Source organism: Ambystoma mexicanum, chromosome 1p, assembly GCF_040938575.1.
Source record: "Ambystoma mexicanum isolate Mex_15411 chromosome 1p, UKY_AmexF1_1, whole genome shotgun sequence".
NCBI lineage: Eukaryota > Metazoa > Chordata > Amphibia > Caudata > Ambystomatidae > Ambystoma > Ambystoma mexicanum.
In genome coordinates this window covers 160736185-160763082 of record NC_090921.1, presented here as the reverse complement: position 1 = coordinate 160763082, position 26898 = coordinate 160736185, and the positions used below count along the sequence as shown (strand labels likewise).

Here is a 26898-nt window from a genome sequence, read left to right as displayed (position 1 = left end):
AATAAGGGAGAAAAAAAACAATCTTATTAGGCCCAGTGACATTGAGAACGCGTAAGTGCATGGGGAATGAAAAAGAGGGAAGTGCATGGAAGGGGGGAGAAATTGGAAAGTGCGGAGCATAGGAGAGAACAAAATAAATACGTTAAATAAAGGTGATTAACTGTGGTAGTGCAGCCGGTAAGTGGCATAAAGTGCTAGGTTAGCCAGATAGGGTGTATCTGATAAGTGCAGAAGAGTGGGTGGGGGGCTGTATGGGTACAGATACAGGCCCCAGTGCAAGGGGGGGCCAGGAGGCAGTGCGGGAGGGTGGCAGGGTGAGCAGGTACCTGGGCCCGAAGGAGAGAGCGCAAAAGGAGTGCAAAGCTCGGTTATTTGCGCCCCCTGCCCTGCTTTCTACTACACCAGGCCTGACACCTTGGAGCCAGCATGACAGTCATTGGTGATGGTGTCCCTGTAAAAAGCAGGGGTTACAAGATGTCCAAAACTGAGAAATCACATCAAGTCAGAAGTCAAGACGACCTTGGAATCATTGAGTCCATGGTCCAGTCCAGTGGTGCTGGTACCAAAGGTAGGAACTAAGGAGCTTAGATTCTGTGTGGACTACGGGGTCCTGAATGCAGTCACCAAGACTGATGCCCATCAATTACAAACAGATTAGCTTGTGGATAAGCGGGGTTCAACAAAATTCATCAGCACATTTGATCGAACAGGCTATTGGCAAAAAGCTCGATTGACCATGCCAAGGAGAAGGGAGCATTTTCTACTCCAGAAGTCCTTTATCAATTCAAGGTAATCAGTCAGATGGATGACAAAGGCAGGGAGCATCACATCTGCTTCATCAGCAAGAAATTAAAAGATGGGGAAAAGAGGTTGGCAACAATAGAACACAAATCTTTTGCCATTGTGTGGTCACTGGACACGTTTAGACCATACCTGCATGGATCTACTTTCAGGATTCAGAGTGACCATCAAACTGAGATGGCTGATGTAGATGAAGGGGGAAATCCTAAGCTGGTGGTCAATAAGCCTGCAAGGGTTTGACTTCACCATAGAGCATATGGCAGGATCACACCATAAGAATGCGGATGGACTCTCCAGAAGGTAGGACAAGACTGGAACAGGAGTCATCCAGAAGTAGATTAAAACCTCCTGTCTTTTAGTCTGAAGGGGGAGGGGGAGGCGGTGTTGGAGAATTTCACACAAAGGGAAATCTACTCTACCTCAGTCCCGCAGCACATTTTGCTGGACCACTGGATGTTGGACTAATCCCGAGTGAGTGGGAACGTTTTCCACACTCGCCCATTATTTCACTATGCTTTTGAGAACCTTTTGACCTCTTTTTGGTATTTCTTTTTGGAGTCATGCTTTCCTCCAACTTTTCTGACTATGTTTTAGTAAAGCAGCACACCACACTTTCAATGTTGTGTTACTGGGAGCTTCTAGAGCGCTTTGTGTCTTTACCCTTGGTTAACACAGTTACCAAGGCAGGGGGGCACATTTCATCATACACATTTTCTTTTCAGAGATCAGATCACCCCCACCTCATGTGGAGCACTGAGGGGATCTAATGTATCCCCTTTTTAGCAACTTCCCAGTAACTTTTTGGTTCTGTGTTCAGGCTGGTGGCAGTGTAACCTTTTGCACAATGTTTTGTGGACTTATCATAAGCTGTCTTTGCAGCTGCAGTAGGGGACACAAGAGACACCATTTACCCAAACTGGTGGTTGTACTTTAAGCCCAAAACAGGACTTGCCCTTTTCTGCGTGGGAGAGGATTCTCTGGTCCCTTGTCTTTGCCAGGCTTCCCAATGAAAGCCCACGAAGGGTCAGAGTGACTGGCAGGACAGGAAGTGGGGGGTTACCAAAACTCCCCTGTCCTTTGTTATGCAGTGCGCCTGACTGAAACCAGTTCAGACTGGGAGGCTGGCTGTCCCCATTTGGCAACCACTCGTTTGAACGGAGCATGGATCATGTTTGGAGGACTCCGGCAGTGTTTCTTGAAAACTTCTGAGGGCCTGGAGATGAAACTCACTGGACCACTTGAACAGAAGATTCCGAAGAAGAACAAAGGACACTGCCAGAGCCAGAGTAATCGCTACTGTACCAACCTCAACTTCTAAGTGACAGGAAACATCAGACCATGACAAATTCCTGCCTTGATCTAGTGGGCCTAACCAGTCCCAACAATAACTACAATTTGCACCATATCCCTGGAAGAGCTGCGACCTACACAGCATGCAATTCACTAATACCCAGAGACCTGTGCTGCATCGCTTGGCTGCATAAAGCAATGTTTTGCCTGGAAATGTGTGGGCATCCTCTTAAGCAGAGTGACTCAAGCTAGTTCCCCAAAGTCTCCTCACCAGAGTAAAAGACTGAGAAATGGAGAACAGTCTCCCCCGTGATAACAGTCCTTCGTTCAAGCCTGAAAAGGGGCATCTGGCTGCACGGGAGCCTTCACCAAATACAATGATGTTCCATTCTCCTGTGGCCAAGTCCAACAAATTGACTTGGTCTGCTGTCGCCTCACCGCTGGCACCTTCCTGCAGCAACTGTTTTTTACTTGAAGGCACTGTCCAGCTCCTAGTGCAACTTACATGGAGTCTGCTTGCTTTATCATGTGGGCTTTATCTCGCACCCCTCAAGGCCTCCATAGCATTACATTGCGGTAGACAACACATTTTACTCCAATCCTGCATTAGGACATTGGGGCAACCCTTCAAAAAAACATCTTGACTTGTGAAACTCCAACGTTTACTTGTCTAAAAAACCAAGAAGCGATCCTGTTGGACTAACCCACTTAAACTGGTCTCGTTTTCCTGCCCAACTCCTAGTCACTGGTGGCCCAGTGTCCCCTCTGAATATTGTGCAGCTCATAAGATACGGTTGGACTCTGACAGTGTGGAACAAAGTTACTAAACGTATGTTTCGAAACATTTGTATACATGTTCCAGATGGTTTTACTAAGCGATTTGTTACTGAGAAAGCTATTCTAATGCGGTTTCCAAAGAATACTTCAAGTGTTGTATTGTTTTACTATGTTATAGTGCTAACTTGATGAAGTTAGTGTGCCTTAGTGTATATATTAAATAATTTTTTGCTATAACTTCTATGCGTATCAGTGTTTTCTTGGACTAAGCGTATGCTCAGTTCTTTGCACCTCACTACAGCGCACCTCACTCCTTAGAATGCCAAGGAGCCATGCTTAGTCCATCAAACCCTTATGTGGTTCAGTCTAAACCCAATAGTTTAACATCCGTTCACCCAAGGTGGACTTTCCCCAAGTGTCGTCTCAGATAGTACTGTTAAGTAAGAATTAGCACAATCCAACCGATGTAGGACTGCACAAGACTCCTCTGCTAGGTATTAGGTAACCAACGTTTTAATAATTTATTACTAACACGCCAAAGCCAGTGGGCATCAGGACGTGGAGAACAGCTTATAGGCAGGCGACAGGTAACTAGACTGAGAAGCTCGACAGGGGTGAATTTACGAGAAAAGAATAGTTTTCATAATTTTTTGCACGTAGGTAGGTTTCTATCACATTGCAGGTTCATTGGAAGCTTATTCCAAGCTAATATAGCTTTGAGGGCCTAAGAGCTCTCTTTCCCTAGGCACACACTACACAAATTGGTAGTGTGACTGAGCAACCAGGCTTATTTTAAGAGGGGTAATGTGAGCTGTAGAGCTGTACAATGAAACAAGTAAATACAAATATCCAATTAAACACTTAAAGTTATAAAGCATTCATTATTTATACATCAAGATATTTAAAGCACTTTAAAAAGCAGTAATCAGCTGTAACATTAATCCCGAATTAGGATTCAATTAAAAAGGTGAACAATAAAGCAGGTGAGTAATTCAGTCATATGTTACACATGTTCCGGCACCCGGAGGTGATGTCATTTGAGGTCAGTATCGCATTTATATAGTATCAACTTTGCAATATTGAGTTTTTCAGGAAGGAAATGTTAGATCAGAACAGACTGATCGGTTATAAGAACAGTTGGATTCTCCCAAAGGGATGCAGGCAATCAATTATCACAGCATTAAAGCATTCAACATTTAAGACATGTAAGGGAACAAGCACTGCCAAAGACAATGGGTTCAGAAGGAGGCCTCTAGGGAGCCAGGACAGCCAAAGTCAGAGTCAATAGACAAAGTTATGATGCTCTTCATTTTAGAAAAATGTTCTTAAATAGTGTTCAAAAGAGAAATCACAGCAACTCAAGAGGAGTCTCCTTTAGAAAACACAAGCTGTAAGGCTAATGCAAGTAAGTTGAGGTCAACTTGGTGTTGGTTAAATAGCACTCCCAAAAAGGTAGGAAGCACCACAAATGGCAAAAGGATCAAATACCCCAAGCCCACAGTACCTTGAAAATTAAGTGTGTTCCAGCTGGATGCCTTCACGATGCTATGCTGTAGACCCTGCGGCAGCACTCAGGAGTGTGTCGGCAGTAATGGATTTCCGTTGATTGAGCAGCTCTGTGGTTTTGGCACCTTTTTTCAGCGCTAAAGAACGAAAAGCTCCAGTTAGGATTTCCTTGATCCCTCGGTCCTGGACTCTGGCGAAGGGATTCTGGACACCAATTTCTTGCTTCTACAGGGTCCTCAGGATGCCAACGAAGATCTGGCCGGATTCAGACTGCAGAAGACAATGCACTCACAAGTGGTCGAGGAACCCTGGGTATTGAGCTTCTGCAGCCTTGGAAAGTTTCAGCAAGTCGGGGGGTTGCGTCAAAATAGAGTGTCTCGAGGCTAGTTGGTCCCGCCAGCTTAAGGGAGGAAGTCGTCCTTTACGGTTCTTCCCTGTCGATTCGAAAAAGGGGTCAGCACAGAGGGCTTGCGCGGTCCAGCATTGTGCTGCTGGTGTCTTCTCTGATCTTGTGCTTCGGATTATGTTCACCAGTGGTCGACTGCTTCTAGTCCTAGAACCCTTGCTTTTTATGCAAGTTCCCATTCCTAAACACAGGCCTAGGCTGTCAATCACAGCAGGGTGGCTGTCCTCCAGTGCCGCCACCCGGCCAATAGGAACTGGTTTCACCCAGGCACACCTAGAGACAAAGGACAGGGAAGTTCCAGGACACTCCCTCACTTCCTGCCTTTCCACACACTGGAGCCTGGACGGGCTTCAGCGCTGAAGCCCACCAAAGGAAAACTACACAAAGGACTCAAACACAATGCAAACAGAATAAAAGCCTAGAAGAAAGTAACAAATGGTGAAAAAAAGAAGACTGGGCCATTTTGGGAAAATGGTCACCCTTTTGTTCAGCACTGCAACTGAGGTATCGGCCTGCAGATATATGCCACTAGGTAGTAAAAAAGACACCACTGCCACCAGCCATTCAAGTAGGTTAGTGTAACAAAATGCTACATGAGGAATGGGTTAAAGGAATTAGTTTTGGTTCTCCACCACCAAACCCTGCCTGCCGCACCTGACCCCCTCCCTCCCCGCACCACAGCCTTCCACATAGGGTGGTGTGTGCTGGACCCGTAAAGTTAAGACAGAGGCCATATTACTATTCTTGGGAACAGTTGTTCACTTCGGAAAATGTTGTTAAACATTAAGTGAAGTCCCCACTGCAAAAGAGGTGCTGTTTTTCACAATGCAAAAGCAGATGCCTATGGAGTTTACGAGACTCCTTAAAACAGAATGGAACCTAGAAAATCAGTCAGGAAAACAGAGTAGTGAGAAGAATGTCCCACTCACTCAGGAGTAAAGTTTAAAAAGCCCTGATTCCAGCAAAAGAGCTGTGGGTCTCTAAGGTTAAAGGGAATTGCCACAGAAACGAAAATTCTCTCCAACAAGTACTTTTGTAAAAAGAAAACTATCCATACCGGTCTAAACTGAATTATTGTGCAACCCCACTGAGTATTTTTGTATGCTCTGGGTACTGCTTACACAGTTCAGATGCTAAGGACTATATTTTCTATGAACGCACGCTCCCTTAGACAGTACAGATGCCTCAGGAGTACATTCACAAAATGCACTGTTGGATATGTTTTTCTAAAGTCCAAGGTCCACACGGATCTTCAGAAGACTATGCACTCCATAATGGTCCAGGTACCCTGGGTATGGAATTCTGCCGCCCGGGAAAGTTGCAGGATGTCAGGGAATGGCCCAGAATGAAGGTTTTGAGGCTAGTTTGTCCCACCAGCCTAAGGGAGGAAGTCTTCCTTGGCGGATCTTTTTAAAAAAAAGGTTGTATGCAGTACCCTTTGGGTGCACTACAACAACCCTGACCTCCTGTCAATAGGAACCCAACCTTTGGTGTAAGTCTGTACTACACAGCTTGGTATCGTAATTGAGCAGCCAGGCTCATCTCAAGAGGGGTCAATGTGAGCTGTAGGGGAGTTACACAGATTCACAGTGGCAAGTATTAAAAACACTAATAATTGTTTATTCAAGAAACCTCGTGTAATGTATCAGTCAGTTAGAGTAAAGCTTCTTCAGAAGGGAGCAACATAACAGTAACACTCAAATATACTTCACAAAGAACAAGTTACTTACCAACTGGTAACGTTCTTTCGATTGGATGTTCCTCCAACGTATTCCTCATCTTAGATGTATTCCATCGAGCTTTGCTGCTCATGCAAATTTTTTCGGTAGAGGGCGCCGTGCGTCGAGTCGATGGTCCCTCGAAGGCCTCCGTCGAGGGTGACGTCATCGGGTGTATAAGTAGCACGCGCGGCACCCGTTGGCCTCAGTTCTGTTTTTCCCCCTTTTTATCTTTGATCTTGTACTGTGTAGATTGTGCCGGCAGACAGGTATGAGCATTGCGAGATTTGAGATGGCAATAACTCAGAAAAATCTACAGAGGGGTCGGTTGGGAGGGCGATGAGGAATACGTTGGAGGAACATCCAATCAAAGAACGTTACCAGTTGGTAAGTAACTTGTTCTTCGAGTGGAGTGTGTCCTCCAACGTATTCCTCATCTTAGATAGACTCCCAAAGCAGTATGGATAATTCCTCTGGCGGAGGGGGTAGATTTTTCGATACTCTTAGGTGGCTGAGTATAGTACTGCTTTTCCAAAAGTTAGCTCCCTAGACGGGAAGCATCCAGGTTATAGAATTTTGAGGTGGTGTGTAGCGAAGACCAAGTTGCTGCTTTGCAAATGGATCTTATTGGAACACCTCTTTGAAGGGCCGTGGAGGAGGCGATGCCTCTGGTGGAATGAGCCCTTAACTCTTCCGGAGGGTGTTTTTGAGCTAGTCTGTAGCATTCTGAAATGCAAAGCACAATCCAGCGTGAAATTGTCTGTTTTGTCAACGATTGCCCCAGTTTCCTTCCTGTGTAACCTATAAACAGCTGGTTGTCCACTCCAAGTCTGGAAAGTCTAGAGATGTAAAAGCTTAAAGCTCTTTTCGGATCCAACCTGTGTAATCTTTCCTCCTCCTTCGAAGGATGGGGTGGAGGATAGAATGTGGGTAAGAATTTTCTGACTTAAATGAAAATCAGATATTACTTTCGGTAAAAATGATGGTTTTACCCTCAACACAACTCTGTCCTTATGGAAACAGTATAGGGGGGTAGCCCAGAAGACAGTGGCTGCAATTCGCTCATTCTTGCTGATGTTAGAGCAACCAAGAAGGCTGTTTTCCACGTTAGTAATCTTAATGGACACGTGTGCATAGGCTCAAAAGGAGCACATTAAGAATTTTAGGACTAAATTTATATCCCAGATCGGTACTTGAAATGGGTGAGGAGGAAACACATTAGCGAGTCCTTTTAAGAATTGTATTATTAAAAGGAATTTTGAAGTAGGAGCATTCTTCTGATCAGCGCTTGAAAATGTAAAGCGCCGCAAGGTAACCTTTTATTGTTCCAATATTCAGACCTCTATGTGCTAGGGTCAGAAGGAAAGATAATACTTCCGGGATAGAACATAGAAAAGGATCGACATTCTTTTCTCTGCACCAGTTGCAAAACTTTCCAACGGCAACGGTATAGAGACTTTGTTGCTGGCCTTCTTGCCGAAAGCAACACCGCCATAACGTCATCTGGAAGGTTCCAATCCCTGCATCTCAGCCTTTCAGAAACCATGCATGAAGGTTGAGCGTTTTGACCTCTGGATGGAGAACCTGACCTTCCATTTGAGAGAGGTTCTCTCTCTGAGGAAGACGCACTGGAGGACAGATGGACATGTCTAGAAGGTCCGGGTACCACGTTCTCCTGGCCCAATCCGGGGCAATTAGGATCATGCGGCTCCGAAACCTTCTCAGCCTCCTGATGACCTGAGGAATGACGGGAATCGGAGGGAACGCGTACAATAGTGGGAAATTCCACTCCACCACAAACACGTCCCCCAGGGCACCTCTCGGGGGAATTTCCCTTGAGCAATACCTTTCGCATTTTCGGGTGATTCCAGTTGCAAACAGGTCTACTTGAGGGGTTCCCCAAAGGGCGAAGATCTCTTGAATGACTTCCTGAGCCAGTTCCCATTCGTGGGATACCGTGCTCTGCCTGCTCAGAGCCTCTGCCGTCATATTCTCTTCCCCGGCTAGATGAATTGCCGTTAGAGATTCCCTTCTTAATCGCCCAATACCAGAGCTGCATTGCCTCTCTGCACAGGGGTAGAGACCCCACGCCTCCTCTTTTGTTTAGGTAGTGCATGGCCACTGTGTTGTCCGTCATTATCAGGACATTCTTTCCCCTGACAGATGGCAGGAAGGCCTTCAGCGCTAGACTGATTTCCCTAAACTCTAAAAGGTAGATATGTAGTTTGGACTCCGATGGAGACCAATGACCGTTGATTGTCAAATCGTTGGCATGAGCTCCCCACCCCAGGAGAGGCATCCGTCACTACTGTGATCTCCAGCCATGGTTGCCAAAAAGGTTCTCCTTTTAGGATGTTCTCTGTACAGGTCCACCATAGAAGGTCTTGGCTGACCTTGTTCGGAATCTGAAGCAGATCTGTCATTTGACCCGAGAACTGGGACCACTGAGTCTTTAGGGCCCATTGAAGAGATCTCATCCTCAAGCGCGCCTCTGGCACCAGAAAGATGCAGGATGCCATGAGGCCGAGCAACCTTAAAAAGTCGTATGCCTGGAGATTTTGGGCATTTTGGAATTTGGAAACCATCTGAAGAATCTCTTGAGCCCTCGACTTGGGAGGCGAGCTCTTTCCCAAGGATGTGTCTAGTACAGCTCCTATGTACTGAAGCTGTTGGGAAGGTGTCATTTGAGACTTCTTGAAATTGAGGGAGAAGCCCAGTTTGTGGAGGAAGTGGCAGGTGACTTTCAGATGATCCAGTGCTTGCTCGGCAGAGCGTGCTCCGATCAACCAATCGTCCAGGTAGGGGTAGACATGAAACCCCCCCCCCCCTCTCCTGAGGTGCGCTGCCACCACTACCATTAACTTGGTGAAGACCCTCGAGGCGGAGGTCAACCCGAATGGCAGGACTCGAAACTGATAGTGTGAGTCGCCAACTACGAACCTCAGGTATTTTCTGTGTTTGAGATGAATCGGCACATGAACATAAGCATCCTGGAGGTCCAATGACACCAACCAGTCCTGGAGTTGAAGGGCCTGAAGGATCTGAGAAAGGGTAACCATATTGAACTTGTCTTTCCTGAGGAACTTGTTCAAGCTTCTTAAGTCCAAGATGGGTCTCAGTCCCCCGTCCTTTTTGGGGATCAAAAAATACGGGGAGTACCAACCCTTGTTCCTCTCCGCTGCAGGTACTGGTTCCATAGCACCTTTCTCCGGCAGGGTTAGAACTTCCAGTGGTAGGAGTGGGTTTGAAAGTTTCAACGGGTGTCTCCCGGGTGGATTGCTTTGAGGTTGCTTTAGAAAAGGAAGGCAATAGCCGTGGGCTATTATTTCTAGAGCCCAAACATCTGAAGTAATGGCTCGCCATTCTTGCAGATGCTGCGACAGCCTGCATCCTACAGGTGTTTAGTGGTGCAAGTCCTCAAAGTGGTTTTGTGGTGGACGTTGCAGCTGCTGATGGCAAAGAGGCTACAGCTGGAGCTGGCTTAGCACGTTTTCCTCGTCCACCACGAGTGGCCTTTCTTTGGCCCCTTTAACTGGCCATTCCTCTCGTCTTTCCGTATGAGGTGTAATAACAATAGGATCGTCCCCTCCATGATTGCCCCTGCGCACGAAAATGTTGAGGTTGCCTAATAGCAGCTCTTAAGGATTTTGCCGCTGTTTGAGGTCTGCAACCTCTCAAGGCTCTCGTCAGCCTTGTTGCCAAAAAGGTGAGTCCCGTCAAAAGGCATGTTCAGTAGGCGGTTCTGAACGTCAGGTGCAAAACCAGACTTCCGTAACCACGCAAACCTGCGCATTACCGTGCTAGTGCCCATGGACCTGCTTACACTATCCGCAGTGTCCAATCCAGATTGAAGGGATTCCTGCATGGCCTCCTTTCCATCTCCAACGATGGCTAGGAAACCTTCCCTTTCTTCCCATTCTGGTATGTGCTCCGCCGCCATTGCAATGCACTCCCATAGAGTGTACGAAAATTGTGCCAAGGCACATGTGGAGTTGGCAGATTTTAATGCCATGCTCCCGGCATAAAATACCTCTTGTGCCCAACCATCCACACGCTTATCGTCCGTCTGGAGGGATAGACGGGTACGCAAGTTTGTTGGAAGCTGTGGCTGCCTGTATTACCAAACTCTTGGGAGTTGGATGTTTTGACATATAGCCGGGTCCGCTACTGGCTGGGCGGTATTTTGATGCGAGGGATTTATTTACCGGAGGAACAGAATCCGGAGTTTCACAATTCTTGGACACCCTGTTTTGCAAGGCAACATGAAAAGGTAGTACTGGTTCGTCAGTGGGACCATGGTCCAATATGTCTTAAATCGTCCTGGAAGAATTGGGCTGGTGGTCTAGACCATCCCAAGTAATCTACCACCTAGGCCATTAACTGACGGTAAGATGGACTGGCATGCTCTCCTGGATCTGGTCTACCGAAGTCATTCTCAGGAGAGGTGTCAATGCCACTTGCATTGTGTATAGACTCCACCAAATCCTTCATTCTGCTTTCCTCTGAGATCAAGCATTCTGGGACATTCGGGGTGCCATACTCCAATCCAAAAAGGTACGTTTTCCTCCTCGGATCTCCCCTATTCCTCAAAAATTGAGGTCAAGGATTTGAAAAACTTCCTAGGGAGAGGCTTGAAAACCTTCTCTGGGAGAGGAGGAGGAAGAGGTGTAGTACCAGGCTCTGAAGGAATTACATGCAACTTTTCCCTTCTCTTTCTGGCTGCCCTGGCTTGGTTGGAGCCTTTGGCGCCGAGGGTTTCGACGTCAATAAAGGCATCAACGATGACAATGGTCGTCGACAGGGTCTGCTTCGAGGCGGCCTTCGACAGTTTCCCCTTCGAGGTGTGATAGGTCTCGGACGGTGTCGGTGACCTCGAGGGGTCGACTCGAGTGTTTTTCGCTCGGCGTCCTGGAAGGTATCCTAGCCTTCCTTTTACGACCATCCGGGCTCGAGGGCGTGCGTGTCGGAGCGATGACACTCCTGGCCGGCTTCCAAAGGCGGCGCAGACCGAGGCTTCGCTTTCTCAAACACCTCCATCATTTTGACCCTGAATGCTTCCCACTTCGGTAGACAAATGTTTTGTGGGGCATTTCATTTTCGGAGACTCGTCTGACGACGAGGTGAGGAAGACCTATGGCGTAGTTTCAACTTTTTCCAACGAAGACGACGTGCAATGAGAATCGCTTCAGGATCTAGATCGATGCCTTTTGCGTCGAGGAGATTTTTCCCCATGGGGTCTCGACGCGAGACCATCTCTGTATCTCTTTCGCAAATCCCTCAAAACCACGCTATTCAACTAACTCCACCTTCCCTTCACCCACTTCAGCCCGCACACATCTGATACGAAAAGTGTTCGACACGAAATGCTTCCTGTAATGTAAATTGCTTTGTAACCATCTTCCTTCCATTGTAACCAGACTATGTATGTATTCATGTAACAGCGCCACGATGCCCCCGGGCTGATGTGCGCTTTAAATAAATCCGAATAAATAAATAAATAGACGCTTTTCAATCCTTCCGACCTACCTGTAGCTTTCCTCTTTCTCGCAAGGCCATCCCCGTCATCGCCTGACTCTTCTAACAGACCTCAATGTCGTGGCCATCCCCGAGACACCACAAACACTCGCAGTGCGGGTCCGTGATCAACATTTTTGAGCCGCACGACTTGCATTTCTTAAAATGCAATCTCGTGGTCGGCGTCGATGACTTGGACATAATTACTTCTCGTTATATTATATTTCTTGACAGAACTCGAGGCGCGTCGAATGTCCAAAGCAACGTAACTGTGGAAAAACGGAACTGAGGCCAACGGGTGCTGCGCGTGCTACTTATACACCCTATGACGTCACCCTCGACGGAGGCCTTCGAGGGACCATCGACTCAACGACATTGACGCACGGCGCCCTCTGCCGAATTTTTTTTCTGAGAGCAGCAAAGCTGGATGGAATACATCTAAGATGAGGAATACGTTGGAGGACACAATCCACTCGAAATACAAACTCTTAATATCTCTAAATCAGTGAGTACCCTTTTGGGATGGCCCACAGGCAACCTACACCCTCAGACTTCAATAGCTAGGGTTCTGGGGACATCCATATATCACTGTTGTATTTAGAATCACTTAGGAGTCAGTCAAAGGAAAAGGTGATTAGAACATACAAGAGACCACAAATATTCTTAAGCAGGCAAATACTTTCAGATCCCCCAATAAGAGTCATTCAGTGGAACAGGCTAGGCCAAAGTCAATGGGCAAACGTCTATGAGCTGAAGCATTTCTGTGCAGTTAAGAAAAGTCTTTGCACAATGTTTTAGAAGTCTTTGAAAAAAAAAGAAGATTCAATGTAGGGCCACAAGCTGTTAGACTTGCGAGTAGTAGAAGATGCAAGCAACTCTACAGCAAGAGGTAAGTTCTCTCAGGCTTTTACAGTACCTTTGTATTGAAGAAAAAATGCAGCAGATGACTCCTGTTCCTGAGCAGCTCTGCAGATCTCACTGTTCCTGGGCCTCAGTCATGGGGACAAGAGGGAGGACTTCTGGGGACTCCTGCACTGCAATGGGATGGGATGTCAACGCTCGCAATCGTCAATCAAGTGGCTGTTCGGTGTTTCAGCTTCTCGTGTCTACCGTAAATAGCAACACCACGGTTCCTGGCTGTCAAGATGGACTTTGCTTGCTTCTGGGGTCCCACACACTGTTAAGGGGGCTCAGGCTCGGTCAGTCCTGTTTTCCTGGGAGTCCAGAGGATCCTCCTGGAGCTCTTGGCCAGCTTAAAAGCAACGCACACAATCTGGTGTTCCTTTCCCTGGTGTTTTGGTTTCCAGCAGCAACTCTGGAAATTCAACCATCTCCGAGAAGATGTCCAGGTGGCTTACTTTGGAGTTGATTGGTCCTACCAACTCAAGGGGAGAAGTCGTCCTTGCAGGGGCTTCTCTGTCGATACGAATTTGGAGTGTCAGCACAGCAGCAGGGCTTCACCGGGCAAACCAACGGTCCAGGAGTTGCAGCACGTCTCTGCCATCCAAGCCAAAAGCCTTGCCTTTTATTCAGTTCTCTCCCATTGATTCCAGCCTAGCTCTTCGTCACCCAGCAAGGTGGCTGTCCTTGCCCGACAGTCAGCCGGGCCAATCACTACAGAGTGCATATGGGTCTCCTAGGAGACTAAGGACAGGGAGTTTCGGGCAGCTCCCTCACTTCCTGCCCACCCCAGACACCCTGGAGCCAGAGGCAGGCTTCTCCCGTGAATCCCACAAAAAAGCAAAGCGAACAAAGGGACCAAACCTGGTTTGGCGCGCAGAGTAAATCTCAAGGACCTTTTCATAAAGAAATGGCGGAAAAAGAAAACCAGGGACATTTTGACAGAAATGGCACCCATGGGTGTTTTACAGTGGCTGTGAACGCAGCCCGAGGTAAAATCACATAATGGTAGTAAAACATACACCACTGTCACCAGCCATTCAATGAGGAAAAGTTAACATAATGTTACATGAGAAGGTAGACAAAGGGGATACTAGTTAACCTCTCCAGAACCCTATTGTAAGATAGTGTGTGCTGGTCTAGAAAGTTACATATGCAAGTAAAGTAAATTTCACTTTACTGCTCTGGGAAACAGTCTATCCCAGAGAAGGTATTTACATCTTGGGAAATCTGGAAGACTTCCTCCATGTGTCACTGCACTGAAGGTGCTGTGTGACAATGTAAAATATGATGCCTATGGAGTTTGTCAGACTCCACAACCAAAAGAAACAGTACAAAATCTAATTTAAAATACATGAGGGTGGGGAAAAAGGGTGGCACTCTCTCCAGGTTAAAAAAATCAAGTACTCAAAATCCAGCAAAGTTCCTGGCGGTCTCTAAGGTAGAGGGAATTAGCACATTTGAGAATTCTCCCCAACAGGTCTTCCCTGTCGATTTGAAAACAGAGTCAGCACAGCTGCAGGGCTTCAACAGTGTTTCTGTGGTCCTGGAAGGTGCTGCTGGGGTCTCTGCTAGTCTTCTGCTTCGGATTCCTTGTTCCAGTGGTCGACTGACTTGTCCAAAACGCCTCGTCTTATGTCCTGGAACCCATCAATTCACTCCCATAGATCTGTCACATCTGGGGGTAGGCTGTCCCCCAGATCAGCTAGCCGCCCAGTTGGAACTAGGTTTAGCCAGGCACACCTACAGGCAAAGGACAGTGACATTTCGGGTTCCTCCCTCACTTCCTGCCTTCTCAGACACTCTGGAGCCTGTCAAAGGCAAAACTCAAATGACTTAAAAAGGATAGAAGAAAAGCACAGAAGGAACTGGCAAACAGAAAATGCAGAGACTAGAAAAGACAGGGGCAATTTTGGAAAAATTGTCACCCATGGGTGCTGTACTGAAGCTGAGAAATCAGCCTGTCAGTAACCTGCACAAAAGGTAGTACAAAGAAACCACTGTCAGCAGCCATATAGGTTAGTCAGTTGTAACAAAAAGGTACATGAGTGGGAGGAGTTACAATGTAACCCCCCCCCCCCCAGCACTCCACGCAGGGTGGTGTGTGCTGGACCCACAAAGAAAAAAGGGTATGCAAGAAAAAGCTCTTACTATGCCATGCCTGGGAGGGTGCTGGGTGTCACCAAGCAAAACACCGAGCCCTGTATTCCCATATGGAAGTTACCAAACTCCATCAAACAGAATAAAAATCCCAGTCGGAGAAAAGGAATTGGAGGGAAAATCTGAAACTGCCTTTCCTCCTGAAAGACCACCTCCCTCAAACCCCCCTGGAAGAAGCACCAACAACAAAATGGCCGTCAATCGCACATGCTTACACCAATTCCTACTGCCCCACCATGAAAGGTACCCTGTTAGCAGACCATACAACCCTGTAGTAATTCAAACCCTACCTAGATTGGATGAGGAGAGACAAGAGAGCCGAGACTAGTACATGGACAGAATCGACTAACCGCACCAAGAATCCATGCCTCAAGTCGTTAGAGACATGACAAAGCCACGTTAGACTAGAAGCACACGTGCAATCCGCACATACAGGACACTCATGCACCCAATCTACACGAAGAACACACGCGTACAGCTCTACGAGTTAGAAGACGGGGACATATATGTACTGTCGGCATGTTTATTATTTTGCCATTAGGCTTGCTACAGGAACGTAGAAACGCAACATGCAAGAAGAGCTTGTGTACCTGCTTGCAGATGCTTGCATGCAACTAACCCTATGGAAGGACAGGAGCACTCAAGGGAACTGACCGACCATGACGCACACTAACCTATGGACCCTATGGAGAACCTAAAAGAAGCCAGAGCAGGCCTTAGTAAAATACAGTAGGCCATGATCGGATCGGAGAAATCCCAAGCCACAAGGTGCTGTGCAAGCAGAATAGCCCTGGCCGGAGCAACGACCGACAAGGACACAATGTTGCGAACAACATTCCACACACAGAGCCAAGGTGACACCGGCTGCAGCACAGACTATTCTCTGCAAACTACAAGCATATTCGAAGCAATTGAGCCTGCAAGAGTGGTCTCCAACCACGTGACTCGGCCGACCTTATATTGGGCCAAGGCTTGGAGGCTGGGAAAGAGCAGCAGTCCCACGACTAGACAACGGTTCGCAACATACTCGCTACTCTGCAGCTACCTTGTGCAATGGGAATGTTATGCTCTTGTGGCATTCGTCTTTTACACACTATTGTATAATGCAGACCCATAGTTGCACCACACCGACACATAGTATACATGTAACGCAAACAGGTGTCTCGCGGGCTGGGAACAGAGTTTGTCCCAGGGTTTGGGGCCGCGGTCTGACCAATCAGGACCCTTGGGTCTAGGGGCAGATGGTGGGGGCTACCGAATAATCACGGGGCTTACCTAATGTAACATTTTCAAGTACCAATTTTCGGGGCTGATCCAAGTACACCACCTGACAGTGGCATCCACTAATATTTCTCTATAGGTTCCTATACTGGAACTACCACTCAGTGGCCAATCCTGAGTGCGGTTAGGTTTGGGGAGGGAGCCTGCTGTGTGACGCAAACCATGATGTCACAAGTCTACAAAACTGGCCGGCGAGCCAGAATGCAGCGAGATGTGCCTGGACCTTCATCCGTGAATATGACCCCTGTGTGTTTTGTTGCTTGTAATAAAACCACAGTAACCCTTTGCTACTTGTGTGGACCTCGACTTCTTTGGGACAATGGAAGGAGTTGGGGCCTTCCGTGAGCTGGGGGGGTCTGCGGACCCTTAGCACAGCTTTGCCTACACAGAAACTACCCTAACAGAATGAGCGAGTGGTAAAAATATCCACTCACTCAGGAGTTCAAAATAAAAATGAAAACAATTCCAGAGTCCATCAAATGTGCTGGTGGTCTCTCGTTAAAGAGAATTGGCACAGAAACTGCAAATTATCCTTAAGACTATTTTTGCGAAGGTGGTCCTATTAAGGCTTCTGTGTTTATCACAGTTCAGAGCCTCTTTAAAGGGATGCATCTCAAAGAAAGCTGTTTGAACTCGATATGGCGGTTCCTACTTAGAAAATGCACTGTGCTTCGCCTAATGGTATATCCCAGCATTGCTACATACCAAAGCAAGCACCCACTCCTCCCCTCAGAGCCAAGTACAGAGAACACGGTTTGAAATTAAGATTGGATAAGTAGGAGCTAAAAGAGGTACCTGGGTAGCTAGCATTAACGAATGACCATTGGCCACCACTGGGGAACGAGGAGCTAGTACAAATTTAACTTTCACATAAGAGGGAAAAGCCATCATTTTGTCCATTATTTATGACCCATTATACTGTAAATGTTGAATAGGTGTGTCCTAAAACGTATTTATAGATTGGAACGTACAGAGTTCCATTTGCATAAGTGCGTTTGTTCAGCATCAGTTGGCATGTAGAGCCAAAGGTAGCTCCTGGTAGTGGCTTGGTGTCAAGCTAACCAATTCTTCTAGGCTACAAGCAGGCACTAAATAGCTTCCAGCTCCCCTCAATTTTGTACCCTGGAGAAGCATACCACAACAGGTCCCAGGATGCACTCTAACAGCATGGAAGACATCATGCAAAACAAAATGTTCCAGAATGAATATAAATATACCCTTAAAAATATAGTAGATGTGATGTGTGATGGGTCAGAAATGAGAGCCGGACACAATTGTCAGCTTCTCAAAATCAGACATTTTATTAAACAAAACGGGGTGAGATAATACAGCTCTACCCCTATTATAAAGAGATACATCCCTACCTAGAAATGACATCCCGACACTCAGTTTAGTTAAGGAAAGTCGTCCTTGTGTCCAAAACGTCCTATACAGACCCTCACACTAAAATTTTAAAAAGGGTGCAAGGAAATGTGCGTCTTGATTTTGGTAAAAAAGTGTTCAAAATCGAAAGCATAAAGGATCACCCCAACGAAAATGTTCTCCAAGCAGAAGACCGTTTGATACAGAGTTTGTTGCCCTTCCCCAGGATTCTTAGATCAACTGGAAGAATGTATTTTTAGCAAATGGTTCCTTCGTGTCTTCACTGGACTAACAGTTTTTTTTTAAACAAATTTGTTCTGTAACACTCGTTCAGTAGCATTTGATACTTCATAGACCACCTGGTATACTCCCCTGCCAGGTATCTTTGTACAATTTCAGCCGCTTGGAATACTGGTCTGCTAGAACGTTTCTTACTGTGTTTCACAATTCTGTACAATCTTCTCCCCCACCTTGGCATGTCATGCATCTATACTTGCTTGGGGTTTGCCTTCATACTTTGCCTTGACGACCTTCATGCATTTTCCGTGTCAATTGTATCAAACACTTGATGGTGCGCTTACCCCAGAGTCCCCAGCAGCTTTGGGCAGACTTCAACAGTTCCTTCCAGTGACGGAGTGCTGCTTGCGCCTCTGTAGGCAGGAATTTGCCAATGGAGTCAAAATATCTCCCCAGTACTTGTCTCCTTGCATCCTCCCTCATGAAACCACCCCCAGGGTCAGGATCAGGTACTGGCTGCCATACGCTGGCCACATGGGAGGTGTGACCGCCGGGGAATCCATGACAACTACACTGGATTCATCACAGATGCCACATGTTGATAACACAAAGCCTATCCAAGCACAATAAAGCAAAGAGCAAAATAACTTAAACGGTAGTAAAGGGAAGCATAGGATGTTTTTTGCACACTTCTGTACCAAATATGTACCTCAAACAAGAGCCCTGATGTTACATGCTGCAAATCTCACTAAGTGCATTTTCAAATTGAGCGGGTGTTGTCCCTGAAGCTCCGGCCTTGTGAGAAGATGGCGCTTCAGGGATTGCGAAGAGTGAGTGAATAACTAGAGTGAATGCAAGTGACTGAAAATAGTGGTGGGACAGGACTGAACACAAGGAAATGGAAAACAGTTAGAAGTGGGTGTCGAAGAATGAAAGTGGAAAACTAGTATGAAAAATTCTGCCAAAATGGGGGTACATGTTCCAGAATTCATGCGTTAGCCTGACACCCATCCATAACATTACATTTACTAAACCACTTTAAAAGAAGGCTCAAACACGTGGAATCTGGTGCCAAGCCTTGTACTTTTCCACTGCACGATATGCAGCAAACGTCTCAGAATGGTAAAGTGCATATTCCTGTTCCAAGGATTACAATATAATAACAGTGCAGCAAAGTGTCTTGTAGGGACGAAATACAGATATAATGGTTCGAAGTCTTGCTGTTGACCAGTACCGCGTATTGTAGGAGATTTAGTATCTGTTTGGACGGTTCCAAATATTGCAATAGTCTTGAGGGGAATAACCTAAACTTTTCAGTTCTGGGCTACCCACCTATTCTACCATCTGTTGACCATACCAAACTATCCAGGAATCCAGCCCTCTGCCCATTGTGTGGTCATATCACAAAATGCACTTCCCCCACTGAAGGAGGAAGTGTGTGTGCACCGCAGATGAAACAGTGACCCATGCAGCCTTCCTTTGATTGAGGACTATGGGGTGTGGAGGTTGCAGGGGTGGTAAGGCAGAGTGAGGTGACCATCCACTGAAGAGAGAAATGACAGTTCTGCCATGGCACCATGCCACCGGGACGGATTCATGCAAGAAGAGACACTGACAACCAATTACAGCAGCTTCTGCTGGAATCACAAGACTGCTTTTTGGAATGGCTGAGCTCTTTTCCTACCGTTTAATTTTTTCCAAAACAGCTGTGTCCGACTTCAGCCAGACCTAAAAAGGGAAAGAAGACAAAGTACGCTGCAGCACCACATACCGCAGCTAGGACCCATCGAGCACCAGCCGTACCCATGACAACTGTAGAGTCGCACATACATCCCCTGGTGGTGATTTCGTTTGCCAGATCTAATCTAGGTCTGCATCTAAAGAAACAGAATCTGTAGCATAGAGTTATACTATTAGGGCCACCATTTCCATGGATTTTAAGTGAACTGTAGGGTCTGGACCATTTTCAAAATGGTTTAGACTTTCACAAGAAAGTTCCAGCATCACCCAATACATGTCATGAGATGCACATTTGTGAAACAGTGAAAGACACCCATTTTAGAGAGGCATAGTGTAATGTTTGGAATGACAAAGTTGTCTCCTTTTTCCTTCAGTGGGCACAATAGAGCAGGTGGCAATGAGCACAGTTTAAACAGTCTTATTAAAAAGGAAAAAGGCTTGGAGTATTCCATGTCAGACCTTTACAGAGGCATAATAAAACGAAAGTTGTAGTCCACATACTGGCACAAAGAATGGCCCTTGTGGGTTCCCCACCTCACTCATTCCAGGTACCTAATCAATCCCTTCTCACCTCAGAGCGTCAAGCATGGGCAGCAAGTTGAGTAACGCTGTGTCACTGGGGTCGCTGAACCAAGACTTTATAGGTATTGCATTATCTAGGAAGGAAACAGAGGCAATAGTGATTTAAAAGGCAGCCATTTTGCATCGGCAAAGTATCCCCACTCACCCATTATATACAACCTTCACTTTAACAAAGGCAACCAATTAGAGGTTGACATGACAAGTCACTACCAATCTGATGAAAAAGCCTATATCTAACAGTGATTTGATCAAGGTAACGGACATTAGTCGATGGTGGTCCTTCCAGCACATATGTGGACTGGCCAATCTTACCACCCGCTTTTACTTTTCAGATTATGCAACAGGAAGCCAAACAGCTAGGTTGGAATAACGGTCTAAACTATGAATTTAAGGCAGAGAATAGGCGGCCTGTCTAATAGCGTCATGTGGCCATACAATGCCTTAAAAGGGAATATGCTTTGCATACTAAACCCATGCATGGATTGCAGGATAGAGTTTCATAACGTTTTGTAGCTGCATTTGGAAGCTTTGAATAGAGAATTTTAGTGTGCTATGATAAATACCATTTCAACAGACCAAAAGCCATTGGACGAGGGCTAAAATTGCCAGATTTCGATAGGGACAAGAGACAATATTATTCGATGGGAAAACCAGTCTCATCTACCGAAACATCTGCAGAGTTCTTTAAGAATGGAGGACTTCAAAACTGTCTGCAGACAGCCATGTCCTCTACTGTTGGAGGTAGTGTAGCATGTTTCCATATCAGAGTCCAGAGGCAATGGATGGCAGTACATGGTCGCTCCATATGGCTACCAAGGAACTGTCTCCAGTGTGAGATTCCTGTACTGTTTTACTGTTGCACACATCACCTTAAGGTGAAGTGCTGCAGGGTTACTATGAATCCCTTTTTCTTTTTCAAAAGTAACTTTTTAACCTTTTTGCTGCGTCTAGGACGTACTAGTGGATGAAGATTAAGTTCTACCCGTTTTTCATGTTAATCGTGTGCACTATTTTTGTACTGCAGATGCCATTTTCAGTACGATGTACTGAAAATGGACATGACATGGTTTTTACCCTGTCCTCCAGCCATGTTGTTTTATTTGGCTTCTTCCTACCATCTCAGGTTCGAAATTGCCATACAAGTTAAGAAATGTTGTATAATCTAGCTTGGATCCCCAGCAAAATGTGCCACTTAGGATGGCACGGTCTTGCTCGAATCCACATTCCAGCCAAGGGAGGTCTATGGTTTGGTAGATGTGCAGCAACAGGGGGGGGTCCATAATTGGGCAGCCCTGGCCAGTTCGAATAGTGAAGATCCTTGCCATTGAATGGCTGAGGTAGCCCCCAACCTGAACTGTGATGAGGGTGTGCTGCAGCCTTTCATCAGATCACGGACCTTAAGAAAAACCATGTTCAGAAGACCCAGAAGATTACTGCTGAGGTTGACAAAACCAAGTCCTGCATCTCTTGAAACAATCCAATAAGACATTAGTCGGGAACAACCAATCTGGACCCCTGCATGAAAAGCCTGCTGTTGGAAGTGTCCCCAGTACCCTCCTGTGGGCTGTCAAGCTTTGCAAAAGGCTTTTACAAGTCTCAAGTAGGAAGCCTGCGACTCTGCAGTTCATCAGCTCCTGTCCTAAGACCATCCCGCCTACTGTAGCTTCTCTCCTGCAAGAAGAGGGGCCTTCCTGGGGCAGTCTATTTTGCTGCCATGTGCCTCGTCTGCTGACCCATGAGGGTGAACTCTGCTGCAGCGCGTCTCTGTCTCCAATGGGTCTTCTCATTGTAGGAGCTGTTGTGACTTCAGGCCAAAAGTGCCTGATCAGTCCTGCTGGAAGATCTTTAGGACCAGCCAACCGGAGCCTGGTACCACCATCTACCTAGTACCAATCCTAAATTCAGCCTCTGCACCTGCAGCCCCCGAACCCCTTGCCTCTGGATCAACATCAGAAGTGGACACAGCTATTGACAGTATACTAGGGGTGGTCACTCAGAGGATTGGAGTAAGAGGTGGAAGTGTACTTACCAGTTTTAACCCCACCGCACCCCAAAATGGGGAATGCAAGAGTATGAAATCTGCTCCCTAACTCTCCCTTGCCTGGTTGTGAGCCGTAGAGTTCTGGCCAGGAACCCCACACAGGGTAACCACCCCTAGTGGGGTGCGATTAGAAGAGTGCCCATAACAATGTTCTACTTCCCTTTCAAACTCCCAAAGTGCTTTATTAGGAAATGGAGTACAACAGGTTGTCTTTGCCAAAGCTTGTTCTAAGGAAACAGACTTCCCTTTGCCTAGTTACCTGGTTGGGAAGGACTACTAAAGCTACATGTACCTCAATTATAATTCAAGGTATATGTTTCAATGCACTGCTTTTCACAATTTACTGTTTTCCGGCTTCATTAATTTGAACAGTTTTTACTGTGTTCCAGTGTCAAGTGTAGGTGATCCCTTCAACTGCGTACCCATGTGTAGAAAGGGCTTCACTGCCAACTACTTTACTTTACCTGCTTAAAAGGCCTAGTAAATGTGTACGTTTTGGTATGTTGCTCGTCTTATTTGGGTGCTCTTTGTTGGGTAACTACTACTCTCGCCCCCATAGTCCTGAAGTCTGCTTTATTGCTCAGTCTGTTATTTTTATAGATGTTTGCTAGACCAATGCGTCAATGACCCTAGTCATCAACTAGGGTGGCCTCTCAGATGCCACTCACAGGGCTGGTTCTGAAAATCCATCTTAATATAAATCAGGACAGAATTATCAAAAGGTGTAAAAGGCTAACATCACCAGAATGACCCAGCCGCTTCTGTACACAATGGACCTCAGCTCTTCAAATGCTGCTCAAAGGACATATTGTCCATTTTCTGCAAGAATGTTAACATTGGGACAGTGACGCACAATGTTATTCTCTGAACTTGCTTGGATCCACGTTGCCTTGGTTTAGCTCTAGGGGTTTCGCAAAAGCACAATATTTCCCCGGATCTGCAGGGATCGTTTCCCCGAGAAGGGTCAAAACAGCACCTCTAAGAAGAGGTGGGTGTTAGGGGGGTTTCCTAAAGTCCACTTGTGGTAAGACTTCATAAAACTATCCCTTGGCATACAGGTCCCCAACTCTTAGTATAAGTCTGTACTACCCAAAGGATCTTGGTAGAATGGCAGAGAAGACAGGCTCATCATAGGAGGAAGATGTGATCTGTAGGTAAGTACCCTGAATCCAGTAAATACAGTAGACTGAAGAGACAAAATGTTACATTAAAATATACATTATATTTACACAAGGTAGATTAATACCTAATTCACTAACCAACACAGGAATTCTTAATACATTTCAAAGCCCATTGCTTAAATGGTAGTTGCTTGCAGTTACAATTGCTACAGAGTTTGACATCAATGACATTTCTACTGTTTTATTGGTACTAGCACGCACTTACCTTACTTCACAGATATACAGTAATTTTATTTAGCAAAACCATAGAGTCTTTTAGGAAGGAAAATGGTTGATTAATCACACAGCAGCAGAGCTTAACATTCTAGAGACACTTTTCAGCTTTGAAAGTCCAATCCTTAACTATACGAAAAAGTGTATGAGTGGCTCCAAAGTCTTAAGAAAAAGCAAAACAGCAAACACTCCTCAGGATACTTTCAGTCTCAAGGATAAGTTACTTGGCAATATAACACAACAAGGAGGATCCTGCAAAAGGACTTCCTAAAAGGGACACACGCTGGCAAGCTTGGGTCAGAGGTAAGGTGGACACCCTGGACACCTCGTCACACACTCCAGTCACTCTGGAGCGACTTCTTGGTTCAAGCTAATGTATTCATTGTTCACTGGTTCAATGCTTATATAGCAAATACTTTCTGTTTCAAAGAGCACACAGGGCAAAAGGGATGAGAAACATTAAATAACAAATGAGAAATACAGTGGGGGGACAACCTACTATGAAAGGTTTCCAATATTCCTAACCACCTCTTCCTCAGAAGCAGTGTGGGTCAAAGGATTTATAATTGGAATTGAAATGGCGAAGCATGGTTTAGGCTCCCATTTCCCTTTAGGTTTATATTCACATTTGTTAGGAGATTACCAGGCTAACATTAGGACTTCCTGTAGGGTCCTCTGTAGAGGATCCCAAAGATGTATAGTTTATAGGATCTCTTGAAACAGAGACCCCATCCGTTTCAGAACACCTATCCATCTCTTCTATAGAAGTAGTTTGAGTCGCAGGCTTTAAATAAGAAGGCCTAGTAAGAAAGCCAACTTATAACCTTTTCATGTTCTGTTTTTCAGACATGGACATTTTCTTCTGGGCACTCTGCACTGAAGGAGAAAGCTTAATTTCTACCTTTCAGTCAAGATTAAACCTAGCCCTAGCAGATTGGCCAAGAACACCTAAGGGTTGGTCATCCCTCAGGATCACCTTCACGGTAGATGGGTCTTCAAGTGTATCCAGCTTTAGAGTTTTATGAACCACTTACACTGTAAGTGGACTTTCAAGGAGTTCAGCTAATTCAGAGTTAACTGACCATGCCTTTGTGTCTAGAGTATGACACCACTCTTGATTTACGACAGGAACACCTAACTTCTCATCAGCCCTCTGAATTGCCTACAGAGGTTGTGAGCAATAGTCCAAGTTATGAGATTCACGGACTAGCTCCACAGTACGTACTTGTCAAAGAGTTAGTATGGTAATTTAATATCTGCAACAGAAAAGTTACAAAGTGTCTAAAAGTTATTATTTGCTGTTAGGCAACATCTGGAACAGTACCCTTTGGGTGCACTACAACAACCTTGACCTCCTGGCAAGAGGAACTCAACCTTTGGTATAACTCTGTACTACACAGGTTGGTAATGTTGCTGAGCAGCCAGGCTTATCTCAAGATGGATCAATGTGAGCAGTAGGGTTGTTACACAGATTCACAGTGAGAAGGATCCAAATAAACACTTGTACTCAAGGTTTCTTGATTAAACAATCATTAATTTGTCAGTTTGAATAAATCTTCTTCAGAAAGCATGTCAAAGAAAAGGGTTATAGAATAAAACAAGTGATCACACAATCATTATGAAGCAGTTAAGTACTTTTGAACCCCCAATGCAAAGGTAGTTAACCCCTTCCTGGAAGTAAAGATAAACAATGTCAGAGGAAAGAAGTTATTCAGGGAGCCAGGCCAGCCAATGTTAACTGAGCAAAAGTCTAGGTGAGCTGAAGCACTTCTTGTAGTTAAGTAAAAGTCATGCACAATGTTTTAGAAGTATTTGTGGAAAAAGCAGAATCAATGTAGGACCACAAACTGGGAGGCTTGCGAGAGGTAGAAGATGCAAGCAACTCTAAAGAAGAAACCAAGACAAGTCTCAACTGAGATCAAGTAAGGCTACAAAAACAAGTTAAGTCCTCTCAAACTTTACAGTACCTTTGGGTAGAATAAATGGTTCCAGCTGGCTTCTGTTCCTGTGCAGCTCTGCAGATCCTTTTGTTTCTGGGCCTCAGTCGTGGGGACAAGAGGGATGACGTCTGGGGACTCCAGCACTGTAATGCAATGTTCAGCGGCAAAAAAGGACAAACTTCTATTAATCGGATGGACTTTGCTCACATCTGGGGTCCAGCACTCTGGGGTGGCTCAGGTTTTGTCAGTCCCACTTCAAGGGAGTCCAGGGGATTTTCCTTCAGCACAGGTCCGTCTTAAAAGTGATGCACTCCGTTTGGTGCTCCTCTCCCTGGCACTTCGGTTCCAGCAGCAGCAGAAGTACAGAGGATGTCCAAACGAGTTCACTTTGGAGTGGATTGGTCCCACCAACTCAAGGGGAGAAGACGTCCTTACAGGGCTTCTGTAGTCTAAACGAATTTGGGGCTTCAGCACAGCAGCAGGGCATCACTGGGAAAACCAACGGTCCAGGAGTTGGAGCAGGTGTCTCTTCCAAGTTCTTCTACGGATTCCTTTGTCCAGTGGTCAGCTCTGCCTTCCAAGCCAAAAAGCCTCGCCTTTTATGCAGGTTTCTCCCATTCATTCAAGCCAAGCTGTCAATCACACAGCAGGGTGGCTGTCCTTGCCGGACAGCCAGCCAGCTAATCACTGTTGGGTACATTCCTGTAACCAAGGGGATTAAGCACAGAGTTTCGGGCACGTCCCCCACTTACTGCCCCTGCCAGACATACTGGAGCCAGAGGTGGGATTCACTCGTGAACCCCGCCAAGACCAAAAAAAAAAAAAAAAAAAAAAAAAAAAAAAACTGGTTTGGCGTGTAGATAAAAAACTCTAGAATTACCTTTCCGACAAGAAATGGAGAAAAAAAAAAAACGGGCCATTTTGACAACATGAGAAACTAGACAAAGGTGATACTAAGTAACCCCTCCAGCATCCTATTGTGAGATAATGTGTCCTGGGTCGAGAAAGTTACAAATGTAATTTTCACTACCAATGTGTTTTTCTGCGGGCTGCGTTCGCAGCTGCAGTATTGCATCCATGAGTGCCCATCTTGTCAAAATGGCCCTGGTCTTTTTTTCGTCATTTCTTTTTGGACAGGCCCTTCTTGGGATTTACTCTGTGCGCCAATCCAGGTTTGGTCCCTATGTTCGTTTTGTTTGTTTATTTTATTTGTATACTGCACCTGACCCAGAGGTATCTGGGCGCTTGA

The 26898-nt window shown here is 45.9% G+C and overlaps 1 protein-coding gene across 2 annotated transcripts in view; it reads right to left on the bottom strand.

Annotated features, from left to right (window-relative positions):
* CTDNEP1 (CTD nuclear envelope phosphatase 1) overlaps positions 1 to 26898 on the bottom strand; it is a 357671-nt gene that overhangs the window by 49764 nt on the left and 281009 nt on the right. Inside the window, exons 7-8 of one of the 2 annotated variants that reach the window (XM_069645829.1) lie at positions 20264 to 20348; positions 19642 to 19680 (exon numbers count right to left, since the gene is read on the bottom strand). In XM_069645829.1, the coding sequence (XP_069501930.1) occupies positions 19671 to 19680; positions 20264 to 20348 (95 nt within the window). In that variant the 3' untranslated portion in view covers positions 19642 to 19670. Of the gene's footprint in view, positions 1 to 19641; positions 19681 to 20263; positions 20349 to 26898 lie in introns of those variants that run through there. The other variant, XM_069645820.1, reaches the window with a different exon arrangement.